This window comes from Vipera ursinii, assembly GCF_947247035.1.
Source record: "Vipera ursinii genome assembly, chromosome: 2".
NCBI classification, from domain to species: domain Eukaryota; kingdom Metazoa; phylum Chordata; class Lepidosauria; order Squamata; family Viperidae; genus Vipera; species Vipera ursinii.
Window position 1 is genome coordinate 41,514,581 of NC_139513.1, and position 19,009 is coordinate 41,533,589.

The 19,009-nt window shown below is 38.4% G+C and overlaps 1 protein-coding gene across 1 annotated transcript in view; it reads right to left on the reverse strand.

The window, feature by feature from the left end:
* LOC310634806 (contactin-3-like) overlaps positions 1-19,009 on the reverse strand; it is a gene marked incomplete at both ends in the record, with an annotated part of 166,260 nt that overhangs the window by 112,212 nt on the left and 35,039 nt on the right. Inside the window, one exon of the mRNA XM_083353342.1 lies at positions 5,922-6,017. Coding sequence (XP_083209468.1) covers positions 5,922-6,017 — 96 coding nt within the window. The remainder of the gene's footprint in view (positions 1-5,921; positions 6,018-19,009) is intronic.

Consider the following 19,009-nt stretch of genomic DNA (forward strand, 5'->3'; position numbering starts at 1 on the left):
ATTTATTTATTTATTTATCCCTTCCTCCGTCACTTTTTATGTCTAGTCAGAGTTAACTGTTGCTCTCCAACTGCTATACTGTAAGAACAGCAGCTGCCCATTGTGAGTTTATTACTCTAATTCTATTCCTTTTCCCCTTGATTTTTAATTCAGCCAGTTTGGTTACAAAACTGAGAGAGGTTCATCCAATAAAACTTATTTATAGATAAAATACACACAGACACACACACACACAGAGATACAAACCGGTATAGGAAAAGAAACATATATACATAAAGTAAAGAAATATTTAGTCCTTCATTTAAATGTCCATTAATTCCTTATCAGAAGGAACTTTTTAAAATCTGATTTAAAAAGATGTCCTTATGTCTGCGATTTATAAATTCAAATTATTATGTAAGGCAAATGATGCTCTATGTAATAAAGAAAACTATCCATGAAATAACCTGAAACATTTTAAAATGAAATGGAAAGTTCCAACTGAAAATGAGGTTTTTGCTCTTTTAATTATTATCAACATTTGATTAATATGTTGTACATTTTTTCATTTTTCTCACCATGCACATGTATACATAATCCGAACTAGACTGTTGTTTCTTTGTGTCATATAATATATGTGGGTATATGCACGCGGTGGCTCAGTGGGTTAGGACGCTGAGCTTGTCGATCAGAAGGTCGGCAGTTTGGCGGGTCGAATCCCGAGTGCCGCGTAACAGACTGAGCGCCTGTTACTCGTCCCAGCTTCTGCCAACCTAGCAGTTCGAAAACACGTAAAAATGCAAGTAGAAAATAGGGACCACTCCGGTGGGAAGGTAACAGCGTTCCGTGCGCCTTTGGTGTCTAGTCATGCCGGCCACATGACCACGGAGATATCCTCGGACAAGCGCTGGCTCTTCGGCTTTGAAACGGAGATGAGCACCGGCCCCTAGAGTCGGAAACGACTAGCACGCATGTGCGGGGGAACCTTTACCTTTACCTATATGCATAATTGTGTATTTATTTATTTATTATTATTATTATTATTATTATTATTATTATTATTATTATTATTATTATTATTATTATTATTATTATTATTTTATTTATTTATTTATTTATTAAATTTTTATACCGCCCTTCTCCCAAAGGACTCAGGGCGGTGTACAGGGCAATAAATATCAAAATGTAAATACAAAAGTTAAAAAAGAGTTAAAAAGAATTAAATAATTATGCCCAATATAATACAATAATAAAAGTGTGTTAAAACTAAATCCAACCCCAAACCCATCAGACCAGGCCAGATTGTTCAAATAAATAAGTTTTTAAATCGCGCCGGAAGGAGCGAAGGTCAGGAGCCATCCGGAGCTCAACCGGCAAGTGGTTCCACAGGTCTGGCGCGCCCACAGAGAACGCCCTCCCCCTAGGGGCCACTAATCGACATTCTCTGATCGGAGGCACCCTGAGGAGGCCCTCTCTGTGGGAGCGCACTGTACGGAGGGAAGTTGACGCCGGACGCAGGTGTTGCCGTAGGTAATCCGGACCCATGCCATGTAGGGCTTTGTAGGTCATAACCAGCACCTTGAATCTCACCCAGAGGGCAACTGGCAGCCAATGCAGCTCGCAGAGCAGAGGCGTAACATGGGAGTATCAGGAGACCCCCAACACAACTCACATGGCTGCATTCTGCACCAGTTGAAGCCTCCGGGTGGTCCTCAAGGGCAGCCCCATGTAGAGAGTGTTGCAGTAGTCCAAACGAGAGGTCACGAGCGCATGAGTGACTGTACGCAAGGCATCCCGGTCTAGATAGGGCCGCAACTGGCGCACCAGATGAACCTGGGTGAAGGCCCCCCTAGTCACAGCTCCTATATGATCTTCTAAGGAGAGCCGTGAATCTAGAAGGACCCCCAAGTTGCGAGCCCTATCTACGGGGGGTAATAGCTCACCCCCCATAGAAAGAGATGGAATATTCTGAATATCCTGAGATGCCGGCACGTACAGCCACTCAGTCTTGTCAGGGTTGAGTCAAAGCCTGTTCCTCCCCATCCAGACCCGAACCGCCTCCAGGCAACGGGACATCACATCGAGGGCATCACTGGGGTGGTTTGGGGTTGAAATAAAAAGCTGGGTATCATCAGCGTACTGATGATAACCAACTCCAAAACCACGAATGATCTCACCCAGAGGCTTCATGTAGATGTTGAACAGGAGAGGCGAGAGGACTGATCCCTGAGGAACTCCACAAACAAGGGGCCTCAAGGTCGACCTCTGCCCTCCTGCCAACACCGACTGTGAACGCCCCAGAAGGTAGGAGAACCACTGAAGAACTGTGCCTCCCACTCCCAACCCCCTGAGGCGCCGCAGCAGGATACCATGGTCGATGGTATCGAAAGCCGCTGAGAGGTCTAATAGGACTAGGACAGAGGAACAGCCCCTGTCCTGAGCCCACCAGAGATCATTCACCAGCGTGACCAATGCCGTCTCCGTGCTGTACCCGGGCCTGAAGCCCGATTGGTACAGGTCTAGATTATCAGCTTCCTCCAAGAACAGAGGGAGCTGATGCGCCACCACGCTCTCAACAACCTTCGCAAGAAAGCGAATGTTGGAGACTGGACAAAAGTTATTTAATACAGCTGGGTCCAGGGCAGGCTTCTTGAGGAGGGGACTCACCACCGCCTCCTTCAAGGCAGCGGGAAAACTACCCTCCCTCAGAGAAGCAGTTATCACTGCCTGGAGCCAGCCTCGTGTCCCATCCCGGGCTGCATAAACCAGCCAGAAGGGGCACGGGTCCAACAAACACGTGGTGGAGCTCAGCTTCCCCATGATCCTGTCCACCTCTTCAGGAGTCACAGGATCAAACTCCTCCCAGATAATATTGACAAGACTGCCCTCATCCTCATCGTCAGACTATGCCCAGTCGGAGTCCAAACCAGTCCGAATCCGAGCGATTTTGCCCTACAGATGTTGACTAAACTCCTTGGCACGACCCTGCAAGGGCTCCTCCCTCACCTCCTGATTAAGGAGGGAGCGAGTTACCCTAAACAGGGTGGCCGGGCGATTATCTGCGGATGCGATGAGGGCAGCAAAGTGATTAGACCTTGCCATCCTCATCGCCGCGAGATAAGATCTCATGAAAGACCTTAGCCGCAACTGGTCGGACTCAGATCGGCTGGATCTCCAACCGCTCTCTAGGCCCCGTTTCCGACGCTTCATCTCCCGGAGCTCCATGGAAAACCATGGTGCCCATTGGGATCTGTCATATTTATGTAGTGTATGTTGGAAGTGGTGAGCCTTTGGCAGCTAAATGCAATGAAATTTCATTTTAATGTATGCCGATTAGTGTACATTCAAAGTGACAATAAAATTATTATTTGCTGAAATCACTGTGTTAGTGATGAACATTATCAAGAAGTCACCATGAGCTATTACGACATGGAGAATATAAATGATATCTGTATGAAATTAATTAAATCACAATGAATTTAATAGTGACTGAAGAAATGTACAATGTAGGCAAAACTGGCTTGGGTCCATAACTATGCAGGCAAAATCCAATCTAAGTAGTTGTGGGTATATGATATGTAAGCTTTTCTCATACGGTATGTTAAATTACTAATTCAAATACTTTTTAGATTGTGATCAGTTTTACAAGATTATTTAGAATATGGTCAAATTTATAGAAACTGACTGTACTAAATGAACAACAGAAACTATACTAAGATTTTTTTTCCCCACCCAGATTTATACTTCAGAGCCTGGCATCAGGAGACACATTTTGATCCTGATTCTGTGATAAATAATTCACAATGTTTGGCTTTGGTTATTTCTTGTAATGTGGAATAAATATTTTGGCCTCCAATGTAGATGAATAGTAGATGTAGATGAAATTCCTTTATTGATCACACAGTCTGCCAGATGTTTAGACTGGATATGGCATTTTTATCTACATATTGAGCCCTTCCAAGAACCTGGATAGGCAGATGTTATTAGATGGTGCCGAAAGTATCATAGTTTGTCACAGTCAATTAATCTAGACTGGATTTTATCTAACTACTGAATCTTTCCAAAGGGCATGTTAAGGGCAGAAACTGTTAATGATACAGTATTAAAGGTATTATTGCAAGATGTAACGTTTCAAATAAAGCCCATGGTGTTCAAGTGGTTTACCAGAGGTTTTGAGATTGTAAAGGCATCTATTTTTATTTAACTACATCAACTACTACAGAATTTCTAAGCTGTTCAAGAAGTTTTATTTTGGAATCTACTGTGCTGATAATTCCTGTGACCATCTCAGCCAGTTTATGTCTACTACAGATTTTCTAAGCTGTCCAAGAAGTTTTATTTTGGCATCTACTGTGCTGATAATTCCTGTGACCATCTCAGCCAGTTTATGTCATAATGTTTCAATTACGATTTTCAGATCATGAAAATCATGGTTTTTAGATCTTGAAAATGATGATCTTCTCCAAATGTTTTCTTCTACTCTACTATCTCCTGATATTGATACACTAGTGATTTTTCTTCTTTTCAATTTGATATGGCAATAGCACAATAAATTATTACTGTATTACATTGCATTATTGTTGTTATTGTTTTTTTGTTATTATTATTGTCATTTTATGTGATGAGTGCTCCTAACTAAGATATTAAAAAGCAGAATTTTTTAAACTCTAAACTTGGGAGGTTTTACCATTAATCCTTATTTACTATATCTATATAATATTTGTATCCACAATAGTAGACTGTATATAAGAGTTCACATACACATATACTGTACATACATACCTTCATACACACAAACACACATGTGCACACACACACACACACTCATTCACACATCTGTTGATTCCATGCTCTTTATCTTTGATTTCTATCAAAGAGAAAAGGCTATCATGGTTAGGAAGATCCAAGATTAGCATTAAATTCTATGGATTTTTTTTTCTAAGAAGCCCTGCATAGGATTATATTCTGATTAGCATATCACTATACTCTTCATCTCAAAAGCAAACACTTTCCCACTTTTCCCTTTTTCTCTATAGATGATCTTAAAGACCTTAAAATGAATTTTTAAAAAAGGAACAGATGGAATCTTTACTGCCATTACCTACAGCTGCTGAAAGCATTTCCAATTCAATAATGTGAATATGGCAACATAGCTTTTGGAAGCCAGAAAAAAAAATAAGTTTCAAGTCTCAGCAGCATGAAATAGGTTTATAAAATAGACTTCTATTATCTATGTAATAAAAATACATAATCCCGATAGTTCTGAATCTAGTGCCAAGTTTAAAACAAATAATTTTAAATGCAATAGAAATGACAGTACTGGGTTTAACTAAATCTCTGTGTTTCTATGATTTGAGTTTCCTGCTACACGCAACTATGGAAATATTGGACATTTTAGTTAAATTTCTTACATGAACTTCTTTCATTAAATAGCTTGTGCTGTCATTGATTAGAATAGTCAACTCTATTCAAGCCCTTCCCTGAGGGGGTCCTTGATGCTTTCAAAGCTTGGTTGTTTTCTTACAGACATTTCATTACCCAAACTAGGTAACATCATCAGTGTTGATCACTAGTCATCAAGACTAGCACTAATAATATTACCTAGTTTGGGTAGCGAAACATCTGCAAGAAAATTACCAAGCTAATAGACCACCAAGGTCTCCTTATTTCAATCCTGAAATACAAATATTCTCATTTATTGAAACTATTCCCTTTCTTCCATATTTCCTTTTCTTCCATAAGCATGCCAGTTTTATTAAAATTTATATTTAGAGGTTTTTAAACAAAAAAAAGTGCTAATAGCCCAATATCACAATTTAAATAATGTAATCACTAATATAGATTCAAACATGACTTTTGGATATTCATAATATTAAGGAAAGACTGCCCTACTGCACATCAATCATTTTGGCTGATCACGGAATAGATTCCTGTTTCCTTACCTCCAGAATGAATTGGTGCTCCACAGAGGAGAACAACCCCTTGCCCTTCCCGCACAGATACAGTACTTCTTATTTTTGTCTTTAAGTGTTCAATACCTATGTTTTTCCAAAAAGAAAAAAAGAGACAGAAGTTTTAGTAAGTAGATACCTACAAAAAGACCTATATTTGATCCTAATCAATCCATTTCCATTAACTTTCAAATTAATTTTCATAGAAGTATTCATTATAAGAATCCAATTCTCTAATAAAGATTATTATTAGTGAAGCTGCTTCATTTGGAATACAAACCAGATTCTATTACTCATAATCGGTACTTTGAATATGAATATTACAACCTTGTCTTTTCCACAGTAACTGTTCCAACCCAAGTATCTAACTGAGGTGATTCAGCTCATCACAATGGATTTTCTTTTCTTTACCTTCCTTTTCCTTTCTAGCAGAAGGAAAAGAAAGGCACTAAAATTTGTGGGAACTTTAGTTTTCATAGGGTATCTAAAAGCCAAATTATTGTCAGGCAGCAAGGAAAAATTACAGTTGTAACTGCTTGCCAATGACTTAAAACATGAGAAAGAATGACAGGATTCTTTCAACGAATGAAGAATGAAGGGTTTCTTCTGTTGCTGATCTAGAAAGAATTGCAAGACATAAAATTCATCAGGAATTTTCTATGACTCTCAGAGAAAGGATGCCTTAAAAGACTTTAACAAGACGTGTGCTACAGTTGTTTATAATTGTCAATCACAATTCAATTTAAAAATGGCATAATTTACCTATTAACATTTAAATACAATAATTATATGTTTAGAAATGTAGCTAGATAAAATAGGATGGGATTAAAACTAATACAGAAAAATAATAACAATTAATACATAACAAATAAATTTTGTTAAGAGAGAGGAGTGGTAAATTTTCACTAGTTTCTAAGGGAACCAAAGCTGGCATTCTCTGCATGTGGTCCAAATTTAACCCAACAACTTTCTATAAATTTGAATCCACATTTGTATTTATGCCAAATCATTTACAAATTCAAAATAAGGAAGCTGAATGTGTCAAATGTCTTTTGCATCAAATTATATATATATATATATAATAACAGAATAACAGAGTTGGAAGGGATCTTGGAGGTCTTCTAATCCAACTCCTGCTTAGGCAGGAAACCCTGTATCATTTCAGACAAATGGTTGTCCAATCTCTTCTTAAAAACTTTCAGTGTTGGAGCATTTACAACTTCTGGAGGCAAGTTGTTCCACTGATTAACAGTTCTAACTGTCAGAAAATTTCTCCTTAGTTCTAGTTTGCTTCTCACCTTGATTAGTTTCCATCCATTGCTTCTTGTCCTGCCCTCAGGTGCTTTGGAGAATAACTTATTTGCGGCAACCCCTGACATATTGGAACACTGCTATCATGTCACCCCTCATCCTTCTCTTCCTTAAACTAGGCATACCCAATTCCAGCAACTGTTCCTTATATGTTTTAGTCTCCAGTCCCCTAATCATCTTCACTGCTCTTCTCTGCACTCTTTCTAGAGTCTCAACATCTTTTTTATATTGTGGTGACCAAAACTGGATGCAGTATTCCAAGTGGTATTAACACTTCATGTAATCTTGATTCTATTCTGTCTGTTAATACAGCTTAGAACTGTGTTGGCTTTTTGACAGCTGCAGCACACTGCTGGCTCATATTTAAGTGATTGTGCACTAGGACTCCGAGATCCCTCTCACAGTTGCTACTATTGAGCAAGTTACCACCTATACTATACCTGAGCATATAGTTTTTCTTACCTAAATATAGAACCTTACTTTTTTATCATTGAATTTCATTTTGTTAGATATCGCCAAATATTCACGTCTGTTAAGAGCCTTCTGTATCTTAAGACTCTCTTCTGGAGTGTTGGCTATTCCTGCCAACTTGGTGTCGTCTGCAAATTTGATGAGTTCCCCATCTATCCCCTCATCCAAATCATTGATGAAGATGTTGAAGAGTGCTGGCCCTAAAACAGAGCCCACTGCATACTTCCCTCCATATAGATGCAGTTCCATTGAGGACTACACATTGAGTGAAGATGGTCAGCCAGTTACGAATCCATCTGGTGGTGATGCTCTCTAGCCCACATTTTTCTATCTTATCAAGTAGTAGCTTGTGGTCTACTTTATCAAATGCCTTACTGAAGTCCAAGTAAATTATATCCACAGCATTCCTCTGGTCCACTAATAATAACCACTCTCACTATCTGTGGCTTGCAATTAACTTTAATATAGAAAAATGAAAGAGAAGCTTATGTATGTTTCTTCTTTAGCTTTCTAGTCAGAACCAACTGTTGTCCAGGTGCCCAGATCACTATTATTCATGACTACAGGAGTGGTGCAACAGCCAGATCATATCACTCATTCAGGACTATTGCAACTTCAAATGGTCACTGAATAGTGGTTGTTAATTGAGGCTTACCTAAAGAACATTGTTTAATTTATAGAAATGTTATTTATTTATAGTTCACCTTTATTTTATATATCTTACTGTGATACATGTAATACTCAGACCTCTTATTTGCCCCACAACATCAAGACTGTAAGATGGGTTAGGCTGAACGAAAATGACTGGCCCATAGTCTCCAATTGACCTTCCTAACAAGAGAGGAATAGGAAGTCTCTCCATTTCTAATCTAATTTTCTAGCTGTCAAGTTATACCCAAACAAAAGAAATCAGTTACTTCCTCTCTTTCATATGATACTAAGACATTTCATGTAGTGTCTTAAAATTATATGTTATCCTCAACTCTTTGTTTGAAAATCCAAAAATTCCTTTAAAAGAGAATACAAAATTTGTTCTTATGCCTTTTTTTAAAAATGCAAATACATTATGATCATTTTAGTCATTTCATCACATCTGAAAGGAATGCAAGCATATACAGTATAATAAACACATTTATTTCTAAGTTTAATACTGAACTGTATTTCAATTCATTTCCCTTAATTTTAACAACTCTGACCTATTCTCTATGAAGAGTGTAATCATGAAGAACAGATCCAACATCTACCATTATTCAACTAAAACAGAGGTGAATCTATGGCCTTTCAAATATTGGATAGGAAGACTTGACTGATGGGATCAGGAGTCTGAATGGATGTATATTACATGTCCCTGTACATAAGTCTCAAAACTATTTAGTCAGAAATTTCCAGAAATTTCAGAGTTGAGACCTATGCATTTTTTTAATAAAACCCTGTATACTTGGAAATTACTTTTCTAAACACTTAAGAGAAGAACCCTGGTGATGCAGTGGATAAGTGCAGTATTGCAGGCAAAATCTGCCCACAGCTTGGACTTCAATCCTAACGGGGATCAGCCTTCCATCCTTCTGAGGTTGATAAAATGAAGATCTAGATTGTTGGAAGCAATATGCAAATAATGCTGGAGAATGCTGTAAGGTACTGTGGGTGGTATATAAGTCTAAATAATGCTATTGCTATTATGTAAGCATTATTTATAATACAAAAATGGAAATTGAAATAGGATAAAATGTAAATGGTGTAAAATCTGGAATCCAAAATGTTGGGGATAAAGTTAGAACAAAAGGTGTTCAGATAGCTCATTTTCTATCCATCAGAATTGTCTTTTCGTGCAGTAAAGTTTAGATGGCTACCATACTGGACATTCTCAAATAATTAAGTCAGTGCTACCTTCCCAAATGTACATTATTCTATTCTATCTTCATGTTAATTACAAACAGGTGAAGGATACGGCCTATTTATCCTTAAGAAGATTTGTTCAGAAATGTGTTTTTGTTTATAATTTTTATAAAAGATAGCTTCACAGGTACAGATGCTCAATGGGCTACTCAAAGGACATTTTAAAGTAAATGATCTTTACAACAAACCAAAATGAAAACACCAGCTTGGAGACAAAATAGTGATTTTCCAACGTGTAATTTTATTTTTAACACTAAAAAAGCAATAACAGATATCTATCCATGCCACTTAATAGCAATAATTGCCATTTCAGTACTTCGCCATTTTAAAGGACAATCTGTTGAATGTAGAAGTAGTGCTAATTTGCTGTTCTGGTTATTTTAATCATTTTAGAATTATAATACATTTTATTTTATTTTATTTTTATTTAATTTAATTTTTATACCGCCCTTCTCCCAAAGGACTCAGGGCGGGGTACAGGGCAATACAATAAAATACAATATATAAAAATTAAATAAAATATTAAATACAACAGCCCAATTCAATAAATTAATACAAAGCATTAAAATACCCCTAAACCCATCAGACCAGGCCGGCTTGTTCAAATAAATATGTTTTTAGGTCACGTCGGAAGGAGCGAAGGTTGGGAGCCGTCCGGAGCTCCACCGGTAAACGGTTCCAAAGGTCTGGCGTGCCCACAGAGAACGCCCTCCCCCTGGGGGCCGCCAGTCGACATAAATAATACATAAATAACATTTTGCTAATGTAATAGCAAAAGTGACTTTAAAAAAAAAGCATGCAACTGAAATTTTCCTGAACATTTTTCAGAACCCCTGTGCAACAATTCAATTTTTGTTTTTGTTTTTTCTGAGAAGTATTTACAGCAATTGTTCTTCTGAAAATCACTGATCACTGCTATTCATAAGGACTATGAAGAATGATTACCCTGTTTCAATGAAGTGTTTCCTAAAGAAGTGACCCAATTCTAATCTAGGTGAGAAGTGACTCTAGTCAAGAAATTCACTTCATTTGTAGGCCTCATGTGATTGCAGAATTTATCAAAACTGAAATAGTTTGAAACAGCTTCTAGCAACTAGAACTGCTTGATAAATTTCTAAACACAAACTGAAGCAATCCAACACTATTATCTACAGTATTTGTATAATACAGTATTTGCACTCAATGAACTATATATTCAGGGAATGAAGTCAGCAAATTTATCTTCAAGAGCTTTAGTTATGTGTCTCTCATTAAAGTGACAAATCAATCTAGATATAGAAAGGCATGAAACTGTTTAAATCCATGCTGCACTCTTAAACTGCTCCTAATTTGTGTTCATTCTGGCTTCACACCACAATAGCTTAGGAAAATCCAATTCAGATGAACGTTTAACCTGGACTAAAGGCTGCCTTAGCTTCCCACTGGATAAATCCCTGATTCTGTACTGCTTCCAACTTTTGAATTGTTTTCTTTCTTGTCTGTGAATCTTACACGTACAACATACACAGGTGAAACTCGAAAAATTAGAATATCGTGCAAAAGTTCATTTATTTCAGTAATGCAACTTAAAAGGGGAAACTAATATATGACAGACTCATTACATGCAAAGCAAGATAGTTCAAGTCGTGATTTGTCATAATTGTGATGATTATGGCTTACAGCTCATGAAAACCCCAAATCCGCAATCTCAGAAAATTAGAATATTGTGAAAAGGTGCAATATTCTAGGCTCAAAGTGTCCCACTCTAATCAGCTAATTAAGCCATAACACCTGCAAAGGGTTCCTGAGCCTTTAAATGTCTCTCAGTCTGGTTCAGTAGGAATCACAATCATGGGGAAGACTGCTGACCTGACAGTTGTGCAGAAAACCATCATTGACACCCTCCATAAGGAGGGAAAGCCTCAAAAGGTAATTGCAAAAGAAATTGGATGTTCCCAAAGTGCTGTATCAAAGCACATTAATAGAAAGTTATGTGGAAGGGAAAAGTGTGGAAGAAAAAGGTGCACAAGCAGCAGGGATGACCGCAGCCTGGAGAGGATTGTCAGGAAAAGGCCATTCAAAAGTGTTGGGGACTTTCACAAGGAGTGGACTGAAACTGGACTCAGTGTATCAAGAGCCACCACACACAGACGGATCCTGGACATGGGCTTCAAATGTTGTATTCCTCTTGTCAAGCCGCTCCTGGACAACAACAACATCAGAAGCATCTTACCTGGGCTAAAGAAAAACAGACCTGGTCTGTTGCTCAGTGGTCCAAAGTCCTCTTTTCTGATGAGAGCATCTTTTGCATCTTATTTGGAAACCAAGGACACAGAGTCTGGAGGAAGAATGGAGAGGCACACACTGCAAGATGCTTGAAGTCCAGTGTGAAGTTTCCACAGTCTGTGTTGATTTGGGGAGCCATGTCATCTGCTGGTGTTGGTCCACCGTGCTTCATTAAGTCCAGGGTCAACGCAGCCGTCTACCAGGAGATTTTGGAGCACTTCCACTTCCTTCCGCAGACGAGCTTTATGGGGATGCTGACTTCATTTTCCAGCAGGACTTGGCACCTGCCCACACTGCCAAAAGCACCAAAACCTGGTTCAATGACCGTGGGATTACTGTGCTTGATTGGCCAGCAAACTCACCTGACCTGAACCCCATAGAGAATCTATGGGACATTGCCAAGAGAAAGATGAGAGACATGAGACCGAACAATGCAGAAGAGCTGAAGGCCGCTATTAAAGCATCCTGGTCTTCCATAACACCTCAGCAGTGCCACAGGCTGATAGCTTCCATGCCATGCCGCACTGAGGCAGTAATTGCTGGAAAGGGGCCCAAACCAAGTACTGAGTACATATGCATGCTTATACTTTTCAGAGGTCCGATATTGTTCTATGTACACTCCTTGTTTTATTGATTGCATGTAATATTCTAATTTTTCTGAGATTGTGGATTTGGGGTTTTCATGAGCTGTAAGGCATAATCTTCACAATTACGACAAATCACGGCTTGAAATATCTTGCTTTGCATGTAATGAGTCTATCTCATATATTAGTTTCCCCTTTTAAGTTGCATTACTGAAATAAATGAACTTTTGCATGATATTCTAATTTTTCGAGTTTCACCTGTAAATTAAAGTTATACATAGAAAGTAAAATCATCAAACTGTACTGTAAGCCAGTACAATCAGTATGAAATTTTAAAATCCTTTCTTACTGCCCTATTGGTCTCTAAAGTTGTCTAGAGCTACTTCTAACAGCTGTCTTGTAATCGACAATAATTACAACCATTGCCTGTTGCTGGCTCAAAACCTAACACACTTCTTTTCTTTCTGTAAGTTCCTTATTTGCACAGATTAGTAAATCAAATAGTGCCTTATCATTTCTCCTGTCACCTGAAGTAAGAGAAAGTGCTGTGGAAAAAAGTAACATGCTGCAGTCACTTTGAAGAGTGAGATGGGCCGCATATTAAATAAATAAAATCAGAAGGAAATTATAGAAGCAAAAAATAGCATTTTGAAAGCAGAGCAAAAAAGCACACCTGGAGAGTGGTGATGAAGGAGTGAATAAATTGTCTATTCCTGCTATTTGAAAATGACTAATGGTCCCTACTGGCAACACAGTAACCTGGCAGGGTAGATAAGCCCATGCAGATGTGCTCATTAGATTACAAAGGATTTAACAACAGAAGCAACTAAAATTCAGATTGGTTTGATGACTACAGGAAGAGTAATCTGTATGCACAGCCAGCTTTGTTAAAGCTAGATGAACACAACTTAAAACCAAACACCATCCAATACTAATGATCTCGAGCTCAGCAGTGTTCCTGAAAATCATTCTGTGTAAATATTGTGAAGCCAGTGTTATTTACAATAACATTCTTAACCTATTCCTCATTATAGAGAAAAGGCAAAGCTTGTAACCTTGCAGCTATTATAAAAGTATCAGCGCATCATGTAGGGATGTTTATAATAATACTTAGTCCACATACTCATAAAAACAATACATGTTCCTTCAGCCTATAATTTAATGGCTTAGAAAAAAGAGAACAAAAGATAAGATATATACAAATACTTATAAAATTGTATATGCATTTGAACAAACAAACATACAAAGGTGTGTTTTAAACATTATGGAGGATCAAATGAAAGAATGTATGTGCACATTTATTTTTATTTATTTATTTATTTTAATTCCATTTATATCCCACCCTTCTCCGAAGACTCAGGGCAGCTTACAAGCTTACATGAGGCCCTGGGGATCAGAGGAATGGTCATATGTGGAGATAGGACCCAGGTGTGGTTGTGATGGACATGGGAGTGAGGAAGATGAATTCTGAGAAGAAACATTTACTCTTAAACTCTCAAACAACTTTTCCTTTAACAGCTTTTTTTTCCTTTCTGTTCACTGAGGGTTTTGCAGACAAGTTTGCTAAAGGGGGCTGCAGGGAGTGGGGGTGCAGGGACAATGAAGCAAGACAGATTCACAGGTTTAACTTAGCCAGGATGTTGGACATATGATTACTCACTTATCAGAAAACCCAAAACCACATGGCTGACACAGGAAATTAGAAGCTTTGCAATATTCCCATGACCAAAGGTAAGGTGACATTTAGCTATTTTGCATAGCAAGTGAGAAAGCTTTAGGGGGGGATGCAATCCAGGTAACCAATCAATATTGTATGTTATGCATGTATTATCGGGGAGGGGAAAAGGATGTGTTGGGTGGGCAGAGGGGTGCATGAAAATCACCTCTGATTATAAAAACTGCTGTAAAACTGTAAACGAGGCCTCGGTAGCTTTCAAAGCTGGGGTGACTTTCATCTTTGGTACCAAAACAAAACTCTTGTTTTTCCATACCTTGGGTTTGGTGTAATTAATTGGCTTCGACACCAAGCTAAGACCAGTTTTGGGAACAACAGTTAATTAATCGAAAAGTTTCAGAAATAAAGTTTATTAGGATTCAAAGTATTTCAAAGAAAAGACCAGAAAAGGGGGGAAAAAAGTTTTGTATGTAAAAGAGGAAACTACTGAACTCTACATTTAATGAAAAATGGAAAACCTATTGTTTGATGTGAGTCTTTTAAAGAGACAAAAAGAAAACCTTTTTTCTGTAGCTGTCTTATTGACTAATTGTCCTATTGCAGGAACATGATGCATTTATCGCATGCTGTCTAGACCAGGGCTTTTCAACGAGTGGTACGGATACCACCTGTGGTACACTGGCACCTAGCAGGTGGTACGCAATCATCCTAGAAGAGTGGTAGCGGGGGAGGAGAATGAGCTGAACTGGTGGCAGCACCGCACAAGCCTGAGCGAGAGATGGCTGGAGCTGCAGGACTCTCACGGTTAAGAGGAAGCCCCAGGATCAGCGCTTATTCAGGGCTCAGGGGAAGTGCCAGGATCAGTGCCATGCTTGGCAACTATTTCTTTCTTTCTTTCTTTCTTTCTTTCTTTCTTTCTTTCTTTCTTTCTTTCTTTCGTTTATTTAAATTTATATGCCGCCCTTCTCCCTGAGGACGGCTCACAACAATAAAAATTAAAAAAACATAGGATGAAAAGTTTTTTTTAAAAAAAAGAATTAAACAATAAATACAATTTAATTTGTTTTGTTTGGGGCTAAATTTAATTTAATCTATTTTTAACTTTTGTATGTTATATTTTAATTGCCCTGTACACCACCCTGAGTCCCTTGGGAGAAGGGCGGTATATAAATCTAATAAATAAATAAATAAATAAATAAATAAATAAATAAATAAATAAATATGTGACAATTTAAAAAACCCGATAAAAACCTAGTTAAAAACTGTAGTCAGTCCAGACCCGCTTGTTGGAACAACCAAGTCTTCAGGTCACGGCAGAAGGGCCGAAGGTCAGGGGTCATCCGCAGCTCCGGGGGTAATTTGTTCCAGAGGGTCGGCGCGCCCACAGAGAAGGCTCTCCCCCGGGGGTCGCTAGCCGGCACTGCCTGGCCGACAGCACCCTTAGGAGGCCGACTCTGTGGGAGCGAACCGGGCGATGGGATGTTGACAATGGCAGCAGGTAGTCTCGCAAGTACCCCGGGCCTAAGCCATGCAGGGCTTTAAAGGTTATTAGCAGCAACTTGAATCGCACCCGGAGGGCAACCGGAAGCCAATGCAGCTCGCACAGGAATGGTGTAACATGGGAGTACCAAGATACTCCCATGAGCATCCGCGCGGCCGCATTTTGCACCAGTTGAAGCCTCCGGGTGCTCTTCAAGGGCAGCCCCATGTAAAGAGCATTGCAGTAGTCTAGGTGAGAGGTGACGAGGGCATGAGTAACCGTGCATAGGGCATCTCGGTCCAAAGAGAGGCGCAACTGGCGCACTAGGCAAACCTGTGCGAAGGCCCGCCTGGTCACGGCTGTTAAATAAACTTCTAAATTGAGCCGTGAATCCAGGAGGACACCCAGGTTTTGAGCCCTTTCTGAGGGGGGCAATACCTCCCCCCCATTAAAAGAGAAGGAACTAGTTGGACAACATGAGATGCCGGTATCCACAGCCACTCGGTCTTGGAGGGGTTCAGCCTGAGCCTGTTCCTTCCCATCCAGACCCACACCGCCTCCAGGCACCAAATATCATGTCAAGGGCATCACTTGATGGTCACAGTGTCCCCGGGTCATGTGAAGTGACCAAAACCTGCTGCAACCACCCAGCAAAGGGGGAGGGAAATAAAAACCAAACACCCCCCCACCCCATCCCCCCTGCCAATCTTCAACAGAAATGCTCACAACAATGAAAACCTCGGGTGGGCAGGCAGGTGTCTTGCTCGGCTGTGCCTTGGGGGGCACTTTTTTAGTGCCATTGTAACTTCAAACAGTCACTAAGTGAACTGTTGTAAGTCGAGGGCTACCTGTACTTCATCACTTTTTTCCTTTTTTTTGGGTCATCAAGTTTTTGACACCTTGCTAAGTGACTAGTGGTACTCGGATGTTGCCATATCCTAAAAGTGGTAGAATGGGAGAAAAAGTTGAAAAGTGCTGGTCTAGACCAGCAGTGTCAAACTGGCAGCCTGCGGAGTGGACACGTCATCCGGAAGCTGCACCCACCCCATTGCCGGCAATGGCAAAACCATCCCGATACATTGCGCAATGTCACGTGACATCATGAGTTTGACATGTCTTCTCTAGACTATGACTCCCTCAGTCTACTTCAATTACATACTCAAGAACTGTGTTCATATAACAGACTGAATCGTACATATTTTAATCTTATTTTAAAACAATAACCCATTTGGTTAATTTATTAATAATAAATATTAAATCAAATGATTATAGTTGATTTCAACACAGTTAACAATAATAATCCTATTATGGCAAGTCAGCTTATGCCACTCTAATCAGAAGTGAAACTAATTAAACTAATTACCGTAAACCTATCTTTGAAAGTAAGTTAAGAACTCATAGGGAAATATAATGGCTAAATATTGATTTCTGAATATTTTGTTCAACAAATTGCTTATAGACATAATGATTTCTTAATCTAGGCATAGATGTGATTGTACCATTCAGTGGTATCTGCATATTCAAAAGGGACAAGGCTACATTGTAACATACCATCTGCAATCTTGCTAATTTTGAGCTTCCTTTCTTTCACATTCCTTTATTCAATGTTTAAGAGGCTGTATAGACACTGAACAAAACTAAAGAAGAAAATACTATTAAAACAGGAAATATTAATTCAACACAATTTAACACGCTGTATACTTTATACCATTTCTACAAGAGCTAACATATTACTCTTACAGCAAGGGCAAATGTAGCTACTATCTGCAATACATTAGAATCAGATCAAATGAAGAATATTGTAGTTTTATCTATGCTGAGAGATTGTCCATCTGTTTTTTTTTCCAGATTTTTCCTCACACTCTGATAATATTATAGGCAATATAAAAGATAATGCTATAAATCCATAATAAAAAAATAACCACAAGGCCCGATTCTTTATTCAGTGATATGTTGTTGATATCTACTCTTGGTATTACTATGGACATAATTTATAATTTAAAATTGTAGAAAGGTTTAGAAAAAGTTTTATTAATATAGTGTAATTCTTTTATTGTCTTATTTCAACCCACCAACCTGCCACATCAAACTGAGAACCTAGCTATCATTATATTTCATCAATGTATTTTACACTTCTACTGTCCAAGTCTTAAATCAACTCCCAGAGTTCCTTAGTGTCCAGAGGTATATATCCAACATTGAGAATGTATATCTAAAAATGTATCTTGACATAAAATGCAGGTTTCCAATTACTTTTTTGGACTGACAGCAGCAAAGCAAATTCCAAAACAGTACGAAATAGATTAAGACAGTAAGTACTTGCAATTGCACAGCCATAATTTCCTTGAATATCTTTCCTCAAAGGAGAAAAATATAATTATCAATAATTATCAATTTTGCAATTCACTGCAAGCAAATAGTATGCTTATTGTTAGGAATATAGTTAGGTAAAGGCATAAAATATATAACAAAAGGATATAACAATGCAATATCAGCACAATAAACCTGGTGATTGTCTAAAAGAACAGGATTTTATAGAAAGAAATATTTGTTCTCCAATGTAATTATGGACAGCAATTAAACTAAATGGATTTAACAACACTCCAATTGGTTTCGAAGATGTCTAGATTAGAAGTATTTTGCACTTAAAGTAAAATTTTACTTAGATTGACTGAAAAGTTTAAAAAGCTATTAGGGATAATGAGAAAATAATTCAACAGTATCCCAAACCAAGGAGTATAGTAATAGCTGTTGTAATAACTAATAAAAAATACTCAGAAAAATATCTAGAGTGGATTAAAACAAAAAAGAGGAGGAACAACATCAAATTTATGGTATGGCAGTGAAATTTAAAAAGTAGTACAAACTGGAAGGCTTAAATCAGGGGTCTTCAAACTTGGCCCTTTTATGACTTGTGGACTTCAACTCCCAGAATTCCTCATCCAGGCACACTGGCTGAGGAATTCTGGGAGTTGAAGTCAACAAGTCATAAAAGGGCTAAATTTGAAGACCCCTGGCTTAAATCAAGAGGATAACAAACCCAGAGAGAAATCAACTACTGTTACTGAGTTCTAGAAAGACTGATAAAGAAATAATATCACAGCTGACGATACTAAAATACATTAACATTAACAATACATCTGACATAATTAAAAAATCAAGTGAAATCTGCTGCTTTGAAAACAGTTCTTTCCACTGATGAAAAAGTTAAAATCCTTGTACTTTCATTCTGCAAACATAAAATATTCTGGAATCTGATATAATGAAGTCAGGAAAAATACATGATAAATGAGTATTATTGAAGTGATCTTCACAAAAGGAAAGCCCACAGAATTTCTATTTTTATTGCTTGATTTGGGGACACACATACACAGAGAGAGAGAGATGTATCCCTCTG